This window comes from Micropterus dolomieu, linkage group LG22, assembly GCF_021292245.1.
Source record: "Micropterus dolomieu isolate WLL.071019.BEF.003 ecotype Adirondacks linkage group LG22, ASM2129224v1, whole genome shotgun sequence".
Classification (NCBI taxonomy): Eukaryota; Metazoa; Chordata; class Actinopteri; order Centrarchiformes; family Centrarchidae; genus Micropterus; species Micropterus dolomieu.
The window spans coordinates 32,135,090-32,153,784 of NC_060171.1; the positions used below are offsets into that span (position 1 = coordinate 32,135,090).

The window sequence follows — 18,695 nt, forward strand, 5'->3', positions numbered from 1 at the left end:
TCATAACCAGTCATGCTAGCAGCTCTGTGAGGCGTAGACACAGAGGTTTCCTCCCACCGTCCAAAAACATGCAGGCTAGGTTGATTGGTTACCCTAAATTGTCCTTAGGTGTGAGTGTGAGCGTGAGTGGTTGTTCGTCTATGTGTGGCCCTGCGATGGACTGGCGACCTGTCCAGGGTGTACCCCACCTTACGCCCGATGTCAGCTGGGATTGGCTCCAGCCCTCCCCTCCGCGACCCTATACACAGGATAAGCGGTTGACGATGGATGGAGTATTGCAGTTCATCTTGTGGGGAACTTTCTGTACCAGATGTCATGGCAATCCATCCTTAGCTAACAGTTGTTGAGGCATTTCACTCAGAACCATAACTTTCAACCTCATATTTCAGTCTAAACCAAAGCCGACTGACCGACATTGCCATCCCTCAAAGTGATGTGTTTTATATTTCGAAGAACCGGATAGAACCGGATAGTTAGCATTAGCAGTGATAGACAATATTGCTGGACATAAAGAATTAAAATTTCCACCTGAATAAACCTAAACTATAAATAAGCAGGAAATCCAAAGAAAAAGACCAAACTGGAGACTGTCTGATTACAGGATGCAGCAAAAGAGCACTAAGCGCTAAAAATGGAGGCATAATTATAAACCAAGGAACTACTTTAATTTAGATAGGATATTTCTGTAGCCCATCTGACAATTGTTTCATAATAGATATTTATAATTCATAACACTAATATTTTGTCTTAGTGCTACTGTATCTCTGAAACTGGACACAAGAGGCAAATACTGTGTCTGGATGTTGGCTGCTGATCAGAAGAGAAAACAGGGCTCACGGCAGACAGCAGGTTTCCAGCAATGCTCGCTGTATCTTGCCTTTTTTTAGCAACACTAGTCAACTGAAAATACATGCTAATGCTCCAGCTGCAGCAGGCTGCAATCAGCTGTCTGAGCACAATCAGTGTGGAGGAAGAGGAGCTCATGCAAATAGATTTTTCTTTAAACATATACATTTAAAATATGCACAAGCTACCACATGAATATTTTATCAAGTAGAAGAGACTACACTGTATTTCATATTTGTTCAATGTTAGTTTTCAGGAATTGATTTAAAAATACTTGTCTTGTTTTGTCCAATAAATAAATACGGTATGAACGTTTTTATAGATATGACAGGACTTTTTTTGCCATCTCTGTGTTTTCTTTATTTGTCATATCCCTCTGACCAGAGACGGACTAGGAGTAAAAAATGGCCCTGGACTTTGATCCAGCCCAGCCCACCAGAACGGTTCACCGTATACTCCACCACGGCCGCCCTGCTAATGCACGCACGTACAAACAGGACCAGCCTCTAATAAACCACGGAGCAGCATCACAGCATCGATCACTATGGCAGTACTACTTTTAAAAGGCTGCAGAACAAACACTGAAACTGTCATGATTGAACTACCTCACACCACACGAAGCCTTGAGATAAAAAGAGTAAAATATCCACAATCCTCACTGAGATAGAGTGGCGTTTCATACGGATGCAGAAGGGTACCTTTAGCGTAAGATAATTACACTTTGTCACGCTGTCTGAAAGCGTCTGCAATGACGCACTGAGATGAGAACGCGTTGTTTGAACACACAGTAACTGTAGGCTACTCTTTACCTCAGTTCTTTCTTTCTGGTACATGTACAACAGTAGCTGACCAATAGCATTTGAATTTCACTGTTGGATTCTGATAACATGTTGTATTAACACATTTAGACACATTTCTACCGTTTAGCAGCACTATCTCTGGCTTCGCTGTCCTCTCTGTTTAATCTTTCACCCATGAACAGGGCTGTGGCATCTTCCTCCTCTCGGTCTTAGCGTCTGTGGCCCTGGCACTAGTACGAGTCACTTACTTTATTACATTTACTTGCATTTCAGCAAAGACCTTTGACTCTTTCGTTTTTCATTTTTAAACTCAGCTTTTCCATTTTCTGTTGTAGCTCGTTTGCCAGCTGTCAGTGTCACTGTGGTGTGTGTGAGTGAGACAGATTGGGCGGGGCTAAGGGCTGCGTAGAAGTTTCATATGGAACAGACCAACAAGCCTGGTTGGCCCGTGTTACTCAACCTTCCTCCAATGTTTTTTTTATCAGTAAAAAAGTACAGGCTAAGAAAGGCGGCCCATCGGGAATTGTCCCAGTACTCCAGATGGCCAGACTGCCACTGCCTGTGATCTGAAATCAAAAATGTTTTTTCAATAATTATACTGTAGCCTAAATACATTACGGAAGCACACTGCAGTCAGCAAAGAAAAACAATTGGAGACAATACGTATGTCATTACGAGATCTTTCCTATGTCATATATATGAAAAAAAGGTATCATATGTGGTCATTTCAAAGAAATCTCATAACTACGAGGTACAGATTAAAAGAAAATAACGTTATAATTATGGAACACAGTTCTCGTAATTACAAGCAAACTGTTTCATAATTATGAAGTAAGGATGTCATAACGATGGAAACCATATCTCATAATTATACCATTACATAATTATTATTACAAAATATTACAATCTAGGTATCTTGTTATTACAAGTAACAAATCATGTAATTATGGGATGTGGATGGCGTGATTCCAAGATTCTTATCTCAAATAGAAGTCACAATTGCATTACATAATTACTTCTCAATTTTCTTCTTTCTCCCATTATGCCCCACTGCTGTGAAGTTGCGCACCCTGACTGCTGTAATGAAATTACTGCTGTAATGACTTACTTTCCCCACAGGGGTCAATAAAGTTTCATTTTGCCCTGTGTTATTTAATTGCCTGTGCTGTTACCTAGCATGCTTTACATACGCAAACACACTTGTTTGGTGTGCCTTGATGTTGCTTGTTTTAACACGGCGGAGTGACAGCTTGTCATGTTTGTCTCTGATCTCCTGCAGGTTCACGTGGGCACGTCTCATCAGGAGCAAAGGGTTGTGGGATATCTCACGTGTACGCACCTCCATGCCATAGAAGGTACAGTTACATGTTCTGCAGCTGTCCTAACTCTCTCTCTGTCTCAGACACACACATACACACAGGTAAATGCACATACACCCATGAATGTATTCATATGATTTCTATGACGTTGCATTTCAAGGCTGTTTTGTATTAAGAGTGGAGAACATCTGAAATCTGTGTGTGTGTGTGTGTGTGTGTGTGTGTGTGTGTGTGTGTGTGTGTGTGTGTGTGTGTGTGCGTGTTTGTTTGTATGTCCAGATAGCTAGATAAATGGGCGCATCAAAACCCCTGCATGCCTCCTCCTGCTGTTCCCATGGAGACTGGCTCAAGCTGTTTAGGGCGTCACAGCCCTATTTAAAGCCACGGTCGATGCCTCCCTCATTTTTTACCAAAGACACGGCTCCCCCCTTTGCCTGCTATTCTGGGCTCCTCCTACGCTTCTCAGAGGCCTAAATATAGCAGTGCCAGGGCTGTTTCTAAAGATACATCAAACATAAAGCCTTGGGGGGGGGGAGTGGGATATGGGGGAAAGGCAGAGAGAACGGGAGGAAAAAAGGGGGAGGAGCACGGAGACCTGATTTTTTTTTTCTGAGAGGAAAGTAAATCAGTAATCTTTCCTGCTGGAGTGCAAGATGCATGATGCAGTGTGACTGACTACATATAGAGAACATATACTGAACATGATACTACATGAACTGTCAGTGATAGCCCTTAATCTCACATTGCTCTGGTTTGTCTCTTGTATTAGTTCAATTTCAGAGTAGTTTTGAGTAGTTTTCTCCAACACACCTGTCTTGACAGCCACTCAGGTGTGTAAAGGCTTTCTTGACTGAGTGTGCTGCTACTAGCATCATTAGTAACAGTAGTGCATTTCGGTGACAGTTTTTTTAAATTAGAAGTTATTTTGTTCTATAACTAATTACACAGAAAGCATTTACTAGAAAACAACACAACAGAGCATTTTCTAAAGACCAAAAAGTTGCATACCTGAATCACAGTGTTCATTTTATATTTGTTCATCCTATTAATTTTAACATATCTTTAAAGTCACAGTGTGTTGCACACATGTTCAGGTCCTCACTACAACTGTTCCACCAACAACTGTAAATTCACCCCTTTTAATGAAATACAATTATTTTTCCCCTCTCAAGTTGTTTTGGTGCAGTTAGTAGCTGTTTTTTTGTTTGTTAACACCATACGTCACGTGTACTGTTTACCATGTATTTGTCTTTAATTTGATTGGGTCTGTAAGTTCCTTAGATGTACAACAAGGCAGTTGAAGTAAAAATCTGATTTGTATTTGTTTTTAATGTATTTCCCCATACTTCCACACAGTATGGAAAGTAGTTATTTCAAGGAAATGTTATTTGAAGAGTTTTAGTGTGCCATTAATGGGGCCTGATTGAGTTTTCAGGCTCTTCAACAATTCTGAAGCTGCGTTCTTCAGAGGCCTGATAATCACACTGCTTTGCCATTTAATTTCACTTCCTTATTCAGGCTGACATCTAATCATGTTAGTCGCTTGGTCCTGACCAATCCGAAGACAGCGACATATCTGTCTGACCCTATATTCAGTCGTCACAGAAGGTGCAGTAGCGGTTGTTAGGAGCAGTTAACTAAACGTTTGTCATGTCAGTCAGATACTGTTACTTAATTTGACTCATAAACACCGGTCCACTATTTTTTTTACAAATGTAGCTATTTGTTAATCTCTGGCCCAGTATAATGCCCATTCTTAGTCCAGCCTCAGTGTCCTGACTGGCTGGTTGTTTTTACAGCTGAATACAGTCGTGAGATGTAGGCAGCAATTCAGAGGTCTGGAACCAGACTATATAAAAACTGCACCTCCTCCCTAAAGTGAGACAGTCTACAAAGGATTCAACACAGTGCTGCTGCAAGTTCCACTCCTTTACCTTGGACAGACAAAAACTAATACTGCCAATAGTTGTAGATCAAAAATTTAACGTGAAACCGCATTTGCATGTTGTCCATCATGTGCTGAAGTGAAACGTCACAGTTCATGTGAACTTGGCCAAATTCCCCACTGGTATTCACCACTTTTCATTCAAAGATGGCTTTGTGGTTGTTGACTTGGAATTCCCAAAGTTATGAATTGGCAAACACTACCTTAATGCAATATTTAACGGATACTCTGGTAGTATCTTCCAAAGTCGGACAAAAGAAGGCAGCATTGCTCATTTGGATCTGGAGGAGCCTTTGGAACAAATCTGTTTCACCATAATTGCTGTAGATAGGGGGTTGGACTGGACAATTGATCATACTTTGGCACTCCATTAGAATAGGAGTTTTGTTGAGTTACGGATATACCAATTATTATATTATTTGGCAGGCAGGATGTTCACACACAGAATGCCAAGCTGAAACAAACAAGCGGGCATACACACACACACACACACACAGGCAAATGTACAGCTTCATCTATCTCAGACACACACACATTACATTTCACATGTACTTGAGCTGGAGCTGAGAGTAATCAAAGCCAAAGCCACCTACTCATCCACCACTATCTTGACACCTCTTTGTTTCTCACACTCTTCACTATTCAGCTGTTATTTCTCTCTCACACACTCTCGCCTACCGCCTCACTTATTCACCTCCTCCCTTCTCTCACTAACTCCAATTTACCAAATTTACTGGCAGGAGTGGACAAAAGAAAACACTGCCAAAGCAAAAGCGCATCAAAAGCGACTTATTAATAGTAACATAATAGATACACTCAGTGACTAAGTTTAATAAATGTCATTAAGTAAAGAACTGAAAACTGAAAACTGTCAGTAAAATCAGGGACAGTTTTGTGCAGTTTGTCCCTATAACGTGACAGTACACCATTCAGACATAAAAACAATTAGTTTGGGGTGAAAAAGACATGATAAACCACAGAAACCTCCATTCCCATAAATTATGTCACTGTAGTGGATTTTAAAACCTACATTAACGGATTTTTTTGGCCACTCAGGGGCAACAAAACAATACGCACATATTATATTATCATACAAAGTTCGTATGGCTATTAACACGCAGTTGCCTTTCACTCATCCAGCCGAGACAAAACAATGTTAGCCTTTATTTGGAGTCATGTTTTTGGCCAAGTTTATAATCGTGTCTGGTCATATCCTGACCCGCTGTGTTGTTTGTAGAGTTTTGCTGATTCCAAATCAGGGGTCTAAGGAGAAGTGGTGTTTTACTAATTGTAAAGCACTCATTTGGGCTGTATAAACAAAAATGATCTGACTAGACATACGTCGTTTGAGGTCAGGACCTATGTTTTCTGATCAGTGCAGATTGGACTGTATAACATTGCTGGACTGTTGTCCTCTGTTGCATCATACTGTGTCCTGTTTTGTTGTAATATATATGTTTCATACCTTATTATATCATATCCTGAGGGTTTATATTGTATAATATATTATATTATGTACTCATTGTGCTGAAATTCAGCACTGTGAATTTACAGTTGTTGGTGGTCTATGACCTTCTCTCGATCTTTAGCCGTCCCTCTCTTCCTCCTTCTTTTGTAGCTCAGGTCCTTTTCGTTCAGACATGCTTGGGTGACTTTACAGCGAAAATTTTGTATTCATTTGCTTCCTCTCTCCCCTTTCCCCCGCCTCCACCCTCTCTCTACCACAAACGCATGCTGCACTGTCTACCAGGTGACGCATCTGTGCGCTGTGAGCAGCTGGACCTGTTGCTCCAGTGGGGGGCGGAGTTTCGCCAATCCTCATCCCAACCACCTGCAGGAGAGAAGGTGCTGGAAGACCTGGTGGCCTTTGATGTCATCCTGGGAGACCTCAACTTTGATAACTGCTCTTCAGGTACGAAGCTGTGAGGGCTGTATCAGTATATTATTAACTATGCATTCTGTGCCAGTCAGCTCACACAGCAGCATGATGGAGGATTCATCTCTCTGTATCTCTTCCACTGTGATCATAAAACCCAACTGCATCATTTATCATTTATAGAAGTGTATGTATATGAGACCTCTCATAGCTCTGACATAGGATAGTTGCATGGTGCCAGGGTTTTTATAGTGGAAAATAAGAAACTATTAATGTATTTACCATTAATGTAGAAAGCTTGACTACAAACTTGTGTAGAAACACATGACTCATCATTAATAAATAAGTCAGTACTTTCTTTCTTCCTCCTCTAAACATGACTGATGTTAATTTACTGAAAGCACATGACACACCGTTATCCGGCCTAACCACTGTCACGATTCTCTCAGTCCATATAGTCCTCAGGCTATCTTGAAGAGTTGTGTCACATTCTTAAATGGTCTGCAACTCTCTGTCTGTGTGTATGGGAGATTAATGCATAAACAAATCAAACAAAGAAATAAAGTGAAATAATACACTTTGTTATAGGTATTTCCTTTTTATGTGCATTCACTGTCATAGTGAAATGAAAAATACACATTAAAAAGACATTATTTAACTTTTTCTGACAAGAAATGTTAGTGCCGCATTAAAATCAAAAAATGAGGCATCGTGTTGCCTTTCACTGTCAGTGGTGAGAGCAGCAAGCACACTAAATGCAAAGTGTCATTCGTTTACATGAGGAGGTGGAGGAGAGCTTTCTCTTTTTGAGATGGAGACACGCTGTCCATGCAAAAATATGAAACAATCAAACGTCCAATCACAGGTTAGAGGTGGAACATCACTGACACGAGCTGATGGCAGCCATGACAGACAGCCCTTCACATTAAAACAGCCAGCTGGAGGGACACTACTACTATTCACTGGACTTTTAGTTAAACTTATGACTGTTTTTTATTAAATTTGTTTTAATTATTTATTTATTGCAGGTCATTTTTATTTCAAAATGTTCTTTTTCCTAACTCAAAAGTCTGCCTGTCAATCAAGGCAAACAGGGCGGAGGCTGTGATGTGATATTTACTCGTTCACACAAAGGCAACAGCCAGTCACATACTATCACACTTGGGATTCCATACGTAAGTGATCAGTGATATTTAATAGTGTTAGTTGTTGGTGATGGGGGTTACACAAATAACACAAGCTCAAGGCTTGCTTGCTAAGGACACGCATCAAAAAGCAAAATAAATGTCAAGACTGTCTTTGTGTTGCGGTATGAATGAAGAATTTTGTAAGAATAATGTTTTGGGGGTTTTTTTCAGCATGCTCCACATTATTTGGTGTCCTGATCATGAATGCTTATGTTACTCCCTGCACCCCAGGCAGAACACTCCCGAAGAAATCATGTATCATCTTCAAAAGAAGAATTAGGAACGTGTTATTCTTTTGTGAGCTTTATACTAATATTCTGACACTGTGTGTAAAATTGTACTATATGTGTATTTTTCCAGAGGACAAGTTGGAGCAGCAGCATGCACTTTTTACTCAATACAAGGACCCATGTCGCCTGGGGCCAGGAGAGGACAAACCATGGGCTCTCGGTAAGAACATCCACATCCACACAAGCACAGTCACACGGTCCTCCAGGAACACAGTCGGACATCTCGTATACTGTAGATCTTTATGCAAACATACATAAACATCTAATACATGCATGCATTCACAAAAAATATACATCATCACCATTAACTAATCCTCAAACAGTGATGTGACATTACATTATGAAATGCAGGTGTTGCTATTGACACATAACCTCTGTAGCTCAGGAAATGTGGTGATCCATACTGTGCACGCTGAGCAGAGCAGACTCTAATCTGGCTCTGTCTGGCTAAATCAGGATGCACCCACTGTGTGAATTAAAATACACCCAGTACAGCGTGCTGATACATGGGCATTAGTGACGCAAAGACTGGAGGGTTTTGGTCTGGATGTGAAGCGTTATTTAGGCCAGCGGTATTTCGGGGACAGTGTGGGCAGGACAGAGTGAAAGGGCTCGCTTAGAGAAGGGCTTATTTATTTGCAGAGGAACACTTTGCTCGGCGATCCAGGGGAACAGATCTGTGACTCCCATTTGGTCGCTATTAGCCAGGAGGGGAAGAGGGGGGCAGAAGAAAAGAAGGATGAATCAATGAAAGAAAAGGAAGAATGATGATCCCGATTCATTAAGCTTATCCAAAGAAGATTAGACCTCAATGGGTACAATAGTGGAGAAAAAAGTCAGGCAAGGAGCTAGGCTGCCAGCTATTGTCAGATGTCTTCCTAATGGTGTGTTGATAGATTTCATGAAATCTCTGAAAGCTGCAGGAATCTTCTAGTTCTGACCACCCAGTCCCCCAGACAATACGCAGGACTTGAGCTGCATTCAGATCACGAGGGAATTGCAGCTAGCCTGGGACCACTTGATAGTTAAAAAGCAGTGACATGGAAGTAAAATCACACGACTGAAGCTGTGAAAATGAAAGGTTTCAGTAAAACTCCCTCGCTGTTGATCATAACTGACACGGCTCATTTGGGGATGCGCTTGACTTCATGTTTGATGGCAGATGAAACGTGTCAACCACAAACCAAAAACCCAACAAGTACAGTAACTGTGGCTTCCTGTGTATTTTAGGAGCTGTGGTCAGAATTTGTCAGAAAGAACATTTATTTTCTTCCCCACGCATATGCTGCAGCGTGTTGGTTGCTGGTACGGAGAAACAGAGCTTGTGGTAACCACCTGAAAGAGGGTATCTTATGTATATCTACACTCTCCCAAACAAGCTGAAAGCAGCACAGCAGACAGGCAGCAGCCAGTCTGTGTAGCTGCGTGTCCTGCCTAACACCTCACCATCTTTGTTTCAGTGATCTAAAACCTGCTCTTAGACTTGTGAAAAGTGCCGGCTGTGCATCAGACGCCTGGTTTTCATAAGAGCTCACAGCACTCGGGAATTGACTGGAGTAACTTCAGAGTGCTGCTCTCTTCATATGGGGCATTTTAAACACATTATTCAGCCCACAGCCGCACATCCTCATTGTCAAAAGGAGCTCTGAGTGGCCATCTCTCTCTGGCTGTTATATTTCACTGGTTGATGACAGTGGATTTTGGTCTGAGGACCATACAGGTGGAGATATATGCTCCCACAACATTGTCTGCTGATGCCCACTTTGCCACATCGAAAGAACCCAAGCTGTACTTTTAGAACAGCGATACTCAAAGGGAGAAGCTGGTTGTCATAGTGAGGGGGAGGACTGTAAAGTATACAGTACGTCAGTTTACAGTGTACAGAAAATAATGGTGGCAATATATGCAGGTATGTTGCTGTGAATGAAAAACACGGACTGGAGATGAAAGGTCAGTTCATCACTCTGAATAATTGTCCTGACAATTGCTCCCAACATGACCCAGATTTCAATTACACACCTCCCACCTGAGAGGCTCTGTAGAGAAAGGAGGCAATGGGTAAAGCTGAAATGTGAAGAATGTAAAGGAATGTAATAGCGCCTCTTTTGAAGCTTGGATAGTCAGTTTCAGACCACCACCCACCACTTTCAGACGATCAACAGCACTTCCATTTTTGGGGGTCCTTCACTGAACTCATGGAAGTTGTGGGATGTAACTGGCTCTTCTTTTCTAAACACTATTACATTTAATGGAGGGTATTTATGAAATAATGAATATGAAGAAATGAAAAGTAGAGTGGAGTTGTCAATTAAAATGATCTGGCTACACTGTGGTCAATGTGTCATTATTGTCAACAGGTACTTTACTGGATCCCAGTGGCCTTTATGATGACGAGGTCAGCTCAGCTGAAAGTTTACAAAAGTAAGTCACCCACACACACTGACTTGTTTTTGTCACTCTGGATGACAATGCGTTAACTTACCCGAAGCTTTACCACATCCACTGATGATAATGCTCATTAAACATTCCCTAAACCAGCCACAGGTCTAGTCCAGCCTTAACCCGAACCTTGACCTAAACCTAAACCTGTCCAAGCCTTGGAAAGGCTGTTTGATGACTAAAATGTCCCTGCTTTGCAAAAATGTCTTCATTCAAAGTCTGAAACTAAAGTTGGTCCTTACAAAGATACAACAGCCAGGAGCAGACACTTGTTTTATTGCTTTATTTGTGGGCCCCACATTCCTTCCTTTAAACCTACCTAACTTTACTAACCAAACTTAACATCAACATTCTTATTATTATCTTGTAACTTTAAGTCCCAGTCAAAAGCTGACCTTTGACCAAAGCACTACACTTCATTGATTTGTGGTTCTCTGCACTCTTTTAACATAATTTCTGTAATTCCCTCTGAATTCCTGTTGTGTTATTACTTTTTATTACCTGTGTGCTGCATCCTCTTGTGAATCTGTCTAAACTTCAGTAACTGAGCCTTTCTCGTCACTGTGTGTGTCTCTGTCAGAGTGATGGAGAATGAGGAGGGCAGGAAGGAGTACCTGGTGTTCCCTCCCAGTAAAAGCCAGTGTCCCGCCAGCAGTCAGAAGGGGAGGAAGATCCCGCTGAAAGGCAACGGACGCCGGATTGACTACATCCTCTACAGCGACGAGGGCCTGCAGCAGGACTGGAAACTGGTATGGACAATTAATAAAAACACAGTCTCCATCTTAAATTGTCTCACATTAAGCAAAATGTAAATCTATGAACCCTATAACATCCAATTTCATTTTGTGTCCCTTAAGTAGTTCACTTTGACATTTGGGGGAATTTGCTTATTTGCGTTCCTGCTGAGAGAGAGATGAAAAGGCCAGTACTGCTCTCATGTCTGTACGGTTAGCATGAAGCTACAGCCAGCAGCTGGTTAGCTTGATTGTTTTATCCATACAGGGTTTTTCTTTACGGGGGTTTTGTTATTCACAATTTCCCAAAATTGTTATCAATATTGACAGATTAATTACATTTGATGGCATTAGTTTATTCAAAAGTGGAACGTCAGATTGAAAAAGTAATGAAATATGAACCTTAAAACAAAGCAACATGTACTTGCGAACTGTCCTCACAGGTTGTATATGTCTACTTGTTCAACCAAGTGATCAAACTTGCTCTATTTCAATAATATAACAAGAAAAAAAGCTGCTCTTCTCACATGTTAATCATCTCAAGAGCCTTCAGATGTACAGTATCTCCTGTGGGAGTCCCAAACATTTATTCTCAGCCAAAATTGTATTAAAATGTAATAAAAGAATCTGAATCAGAACAGGTTTTTGCAGTATTTTGTGTATCAACCCCCAAGAAGTCTGCCAATAGGGAAAGTATAGTGTTTCCGTTCACAGAAGCTTAGTGCAAGAACTCTGTTGAATTGTGTACCAAGTTCACCTCAGCAGGGATGTGATCTGCCTTGTTCTGCTCTGATTCATTTCCTAGCAACAAGACACTTGTCAGCGTTAACCACAGGAGAATGTTTGACTTGTTTAAAAGGATTAAAGACATAAAAGAGAGAAAGGAGTGGAACAATGGAACACAACAACACAAACTGGGAAGTGAAATGAGGGCAGTACTGCCATGGTTGCCCGTCTGTGTGAGGGATTGGAGAGGATTGGAAAACCAAATCACATCATTTACATAGAACATCTCCCTCACCTTCCCTCTCTTCGTCTGACTCACTCCGTGTCTCTCAAACCAGCGCCAGCTGATGCCACCTTGTGCCGGAATGTAGTCACTGTAGCTCTGTTTCACTCAACACTGCCGAGTGAAATATATTGTTGTTTTGCTTCCTCATGAACAAACCTCGAACCCATTAAAAGCGCTGTCACATTTCTCCACGTGTCATTTCTGTTTATTCAGTTACCTTCTTCACTTTTGGAGGACACATGAGAGCACTCAGCAACCAGCAAATCTGGTTTGTTACTTTAGTAAACACTTGTGAGTGTTCATAGTATGTCTGAGAAAATATCTAGGCACGTACTTCTGGCCAAGTAGTGTAGTAGTTGCAGTAGCAAAAGGATGGACACTTTACTTTATGCCCCCCTCCATTTAAACATTTAAACCAGTGAACACACTATAATGTAGTCATAAGGACATTTGTCGAGTATTAGTCAACAATTAGAAGTTGTCCGATGTAGACATATTTTATAATATTACAGCTGTGTTTTACTATATTGACACTTGTATTCTGTTTATACAGCAGCCTCCACTTCTGACAAACTCGCAGAGAATTGTCTTCCATCGCTGCAGTTCCGCTCAGTTCTACAAAGCTTTCTTGTTTTTTTGGGGTTTCCAGTCCCAAACCCTGCTGTCATCATCAAAGCTCTGATAAATCCACCTGTACACTACCTGCCCAGCACCAAACAGACAGACATAAGTAGTGACTAGCTGGTCAAGACAGTTAAGCATTTATTAGCAATTGTTTTTCTCAGGAGTTGCTGACAGTTCTCTTCTTCTCCTCCTGCAGGAAATCGAGGAGTTCAGCTTCGTCACCCAGTTGGCTGGCCTCACCGACCACCTGTCTGTGGCAATGCGATTGGCTGTTTCCACTGGGGAAGAGGAGCCTTAGATTGACCACCTGAGCATTTTTCTAAAACACTGCCATGGGGGAATGACAGACACCCAGAGAAGAGAAGAAGAGATTACGAGTTTACAGATATGGAGCTGCTTGACAGAGACAAAATGCAGTTCTGCGAGAGGATTGGCGGGACGGTGAAATGGACAGGATGAATCACTGGAGGAGCGCTCAGTGGATGAATGGCTATAAAGAAGGCGGAGGAGAGCAGCAGCAGAGGAGTGGTATGAAAGGGAAAGACTCTGGTGGGGAGAGATAAGCAGGGGAATTCAGTTTAGAACACCAGAAAGATATTCATCTTCCTGGGTAAACCACCCACACACACACAAACACACACTAAATACAGTAACACACAAACACAACTGATCGACATTTTGACTGTTGAATATCGCCTGGCCTCTCCAGTCTTCTCCTCCAACACTCCCTGTTGAACTGAATCCAGAGGGTTTTATTTACAGTGAATTGTTTTATGTAGCCAATTTACATACACTCCTTTTATTAGATCTGTTTTAGCTGTAGTGTAAGTATGTTTTAGTTTTTTTATGACTCTACCTTCAGGGACAGTTGGATCCTCATTCTTTAGTGATTGTGTATAAAAGAAAAAAACACATAATTGAAAAGATGAGAATGAAGCGTACAGCTACTGCCTGGCCTTTACACTGACTATCTGTGTCCTTGTGTTGTGCTCCTTCCTGAAAGGCTATTGGTCAGTTCCGCTGTCAGTCCTTAACCTTACTACTCCCACATCAGTCCCAGGAACCTCAACAAGTGTCTTTTTTTCTAAAAAAAAAACCAAACAAACAACAAACAAACAAAGCTAGTCTTTCTAAAAGGAGAAAAATAATATGATACAATTTCTATTGTTGCCACACCACTTTTTATAGGGAGATTAAATGCCTATTTAATACTATATGGTATGTTTCTAAAAAGAGGGATTGTACAAAGAGACATGGCATAGGAGAAAAAGTGGTTTGTTTGATGCAGTGTTTCTAGCATGTTTTTCAGCCATGACTGGTGAAAATTTGACTTTGCGGATGCATGATGGGAAATGGTACCAGTTTACAACATTAATATAGAGGCTTAATACACTTGCTTGCTTGAGTCTGGCTGCTTGACAAGTCAAGACGCATTTTGCCCTGAAACACAGACTTACTGTATGCCAATGTGGCATTTGTGCATGTGAGACTCCACCTTGCTGGTGACACTTAACACACATAAAGGTATGCACAGAAACATACTGAGGATTTACATATAGCAGATACACAACGATACACATCATGTACAGAGGGTGTTGTAACATACCCTCTAGTGGCCATATTGGAGGTCCTCAAATGACAACATGTGACTTGGCTGTCTTTGACAGAGTAGATATTGTGAGCTTGTTAGCTAACAAACCACTGTAGCTATCTGGTTTAGCGAGCCGTCACTGTCCTGTAAGCATGTCTGATTTGTGTACTAGCTAACATACAGTATACAGCCTAGTTGTTGGTCTGAGCACAGCCAGTTGTCCAACGGATCACCGTGATGACAGCCATATTGTGACGCAACTGCAAAACCTCATAATACAGAAACATTTTGAAGACCTACAGGCTGCGCACACCCTGTACAATATGCCAAGTATAAGTACACACATTTGATGAAATATACAGATCTCAAGAAGTGCATAAGTAATACTACAATGCAACACAACTTAAGGTGTGTTCAGACTGAAAGCAAAACAACTTCCATTGATGCAAGTGAATTTCATTTTGCAAAATGTATATAAATATTTCAACTGCATTTATCCTACAGCTTTATGACTCCAATCCAAGAACAAACAGAGATAAGAAGAAAAGGATCTGTAAGGATCTGGGAGATAAGTCTATATCTTGTATGTATGTTGTTAGCTACCAAAAGTTGACCCCTGCACAGTGTCTAGCAGTCAAATGAGCCAAATGCAAAAATTTGCTTCACCTTTAGTCTAAACACACCTTCCGAATTCTGCTCCCCTCACCTGTTACAGTATTGACAAACTGCTCCTGCTGCTGGTTGGACAGCAATATACTGCAGAGATTACAACCTGTGGAAATGTTGTAATACATAAAATTGTTATTATAGCATAGTATTCACATTAGCAGTCAATTCCCAATTTGTAACAGACCATGGTCTCAAACAGGAGCTGGAACTTTGTAAAGAGCAGTCTTTGGTCAGTGTAACTTTCAAAAGACTTGTAGATGCTAATATTGTCCTTGTGTACCCTGTAGACTGTAGACCTGTTGGCCGTGGTGCTCCCTGTGAACATATGCTGTGTTGAGTGATAGGCCACCACCATTATCTCAAAATTTGGAAAACAGCAGGTCTACATTATCAGTAATCTTAAATGAGTTGCAGCCAGACCTTACAGTTCTGTTTAAAAAAGTAAGCAAACTGACTTTTTACAGCAAAAAGTTTGCTAACATTAGCCACCATGAGCTACTGGTCGCACCAGACCAGGTGTGAATTGAACTGAGGAAGGGTGTGTTTTTTTACTTTTGAATTCAACTTTTATTTTTTAAGAGGACGTTTGTGTTATTTCTTCTTTCTCAAAATGTACATATTCATGCTTTAAAAGAAGAGTTGCTTTTAGTAGCCTAACGGTGGCCTCCCTATCACTCAACACTAGGTATGCTAGCGAGTTAGCAGGAAACTCCAGATCAATGATCTACTGGGAACACGTGGATCATAGTGGTGTCCCTGTTGTCATCAGTCAACATGGGATCAACTACCAAAATCATGCTGTATATTTCTTTTAGAGATGTGTGTAAAGAATCACTAATGTAGAAGCCTGTTTCTTTAAATAAAACATGTATTACAGTAACAGTTTAGGTTTTCCGATACTGTTTGATTTCCATGGTCTGCACGCTGAACAATGTTTACAACAGTTTTATGACCTGCCTGCCTTTGTCTTGGCACTAGAGAAGAGCTTTACAAGTGTCAGTTTCAACACAGATGTGTGTGTATGTTTGGGCAGCTCATCGTATTGTGTTTTTTTCAATACAAATGTGCTAATTGGTGTTTCTCTGAACACACAGGATGGACAGTACAGTATGCATTTACAGATGTGGTTTCAAGAGTATTCATCCTACTGCTGTGTGTGCGTGTGTGTGTGTGTGTGTGTGTGTGTACAGTATGTGTGTTTAATACGGGAAACATGTTAGTTGTTCTGTTATGTTTGTTCCACTGCCATTTTTCATTACAGTATGAGTCCACAGGTCACCTGGCTGCTCTGACACTCACTCTGTCTCTTTATGACATATTATTATGATTATTATGACTAATATATTCTTCATATTACTAAGGTTTTTATTTGTGCTTTTTTCAATTCGAGTTTCACCATGTTTATAGCGAGTTACAGTAAGATGCCACTGTTTCCATGAGAATCTGCTATTAGGGTAAAATAAAGTTCTGGTTTGGAGGGATCACAGTGGTGACAGTTCATTTGAATAACCTTTACTTTTCAACTCATCTATGTTATTACACAACACCTGAATACAATTCGTCTGTAAGCGTGCAGAGACAGGGCAGCAAGCATCCAAACAGTGGATCATCTTCACGATGATACTACACCTTTGTGTTGTTTTAAAAAGTTGTAATGTGGAGGTAATTCATTTTATCATTTAAAGTCTATTTTGTTTACTTGTTCTACGTTTCTATTTTTGTATATTTTTAATAACAGACTGAGGATGGCGGGCAGAGAAGCTAATTGGTTGATTAAAGGTGATGGTGAAGTTGTAAAGGCAAATTTCTGGTTTGTGTTGGTGTTGTATGTTCATGGTGAGCCTTATCCCTTATACAGAAGAAATATGTGGTGGGACCTTGACAATTCAGTCACTTAGGCACTCATTGAATTAAATATGGGAGGAAATGGGAACTTACCAGATGGATGGCAATCTAAGGTGAAAAATAAATACTTACTCACCCATGTAGTACTTATTAGGTGGGTGTAAGGTACAAAGTTGCTAACTTTTTGGTGCTGGGCAGGTCGTGCATGGTGGGATTTCTTCCGCACTCATTAACTGGTATGCTGCTCAGCAACAGCAGTCTAATACTCCGATTCATCGATTGTCATTGGTGCACCAGCATAAAATTTAGCATAAGATTTTTTTTTTAAAGTGTGCACGGGTTACAATTTGGGATGAACTCAAGATGTATCATTTCTAACAACTTTGCATCAGTAAAATCTGATTTATTTATATACAATTATGAGTCGAGTCCATAGACTGTATAGAAGAAGTGGACGTAGTCATCGTGACGTCACCGGATGGTTGAAGCCTCTAGTTTGACAGTTTGGCTGACACTATCTTGATTTTTTGCAACCAGCGGCACCAACCATGGCCATATTTGGACGAGACTGTGGCACTTGCTAGCTTGGTTAGAAAAGTGCATCTGTAATTTACTTTAACTGTGATCTTCAACATGAACAGCCAACTCCTAATAAGCTTTTTCAATGGCACTGGTTTATTTATAATTTACACAGTGCAGCGGACATGAGTCACTCTAGCCTGACAGGTCGACTTCACAAGGTAGTCCCGCCCTACATCATCCCCAGCTTTATGGTCTATTTTTCTCTGCATGGGACCATAACTTACTAAATGAACATCATGCTGTGTTGAAGAAGACTTGAAACTAGCGACTGAGACCATAAACTCATCAGGAAAGTGTTTACTGATGTGATAAATTAAGTGGGAAGTAGAGTCACTTTGACATTATTTCCTAATGGAACCGGACTTTATATTATAACCAGTGGCGTCGCCCCCTGCTGGCTGTTGGAATGATCGTTAATGTATCGGATCTTGTCAATGCATCGAGATCCATATTGCATCAGCCTCAGTGATTGAGATGTACATCTCTAGTATATATACTGTTTAGCATGGAATGAAGGACGTCTCTTGCTGTGGAAGTAAATCATGTTTTTTGTTACCTTACAGGATTGCCTACCACTATAACAAATATCACGCTCGCCTGAGTAACTGAAAGGTCAGGGTTCTATCATGTAGCCATTTAGGACCATGATACATAGTATGACGGCCCCACAGAGAGACAAACTAAATGGAGAACCTCGCAGTGTTTGAAGAAGTTTTCTCTGCCTCATGGTTCTGTTGCTAAGTGAAGCAGTCAAGCAACCAGAATTAACAAGGCATGGTCTCTGAATTATATATAAGCCATCACAGCCTCTGTGGAGCTACACATTCACCACACTGACCCCCAGCACTGCCAACACAACGAGCAAACACAGTACAGGTTGACATGTAGGAGTTAAGAAGGAGCAGCTGTGGATGAAAATGTTGCTCTCCAGCCAGG

General features: G+C 40.9%; 1 protein-coding gene across 6 annotated transcripts in view; it reads left to right on the forward strand.

Annotated features, from left to right (window-relative positions):
- smpd3 (sphingomyelin phosphodiesterase 3) overlaps positions 1–16,546 on the forward strand; it is a 39,979-nt gene extending 23,433 nt beyond the window's left edge. For 3 of the 6 annotated variants that reach the window (XM_046036299.1, XM_046036300.1, XM_046036301.1), the window contains 6 exons: positions 2,926–3,001; positions 6,661–6,822; positions 8,334–8,423; positions 10,621–10,684; positions 11,283–11,451; positions 13,269–16,546. In XM_046036299.1, the coding sequence (XP_045892255.1) occupies positions 2,926–3,001; positions 6,661–6,822; positions 8,334–8,423; positions 10,621–10,684; positions 11,283–11,451; positions 13,269–13,370 (663 nt within the window). In that variant the 3' untranslated portion in view covers positions 13,371–16,546. Of the gene's footprint in view, positions 1–2,925; positions 3,002–6,660; positions 6,823–8,333; positions 8,424–10,620; positions 10,685–11,282; positions 11,452–11,559; positions 11,678–12,241; positions 12,636–13,268 lie in introns of those variants that run through there. The other 3 variants (XR_006822675.1, XM_046036303.1, XM_046036304.1) reach the window with 3 other exon arrangements.
- The last annotated feature ends 2,149 nt before the right edge of the window (positions 16,547–18,695 follow it).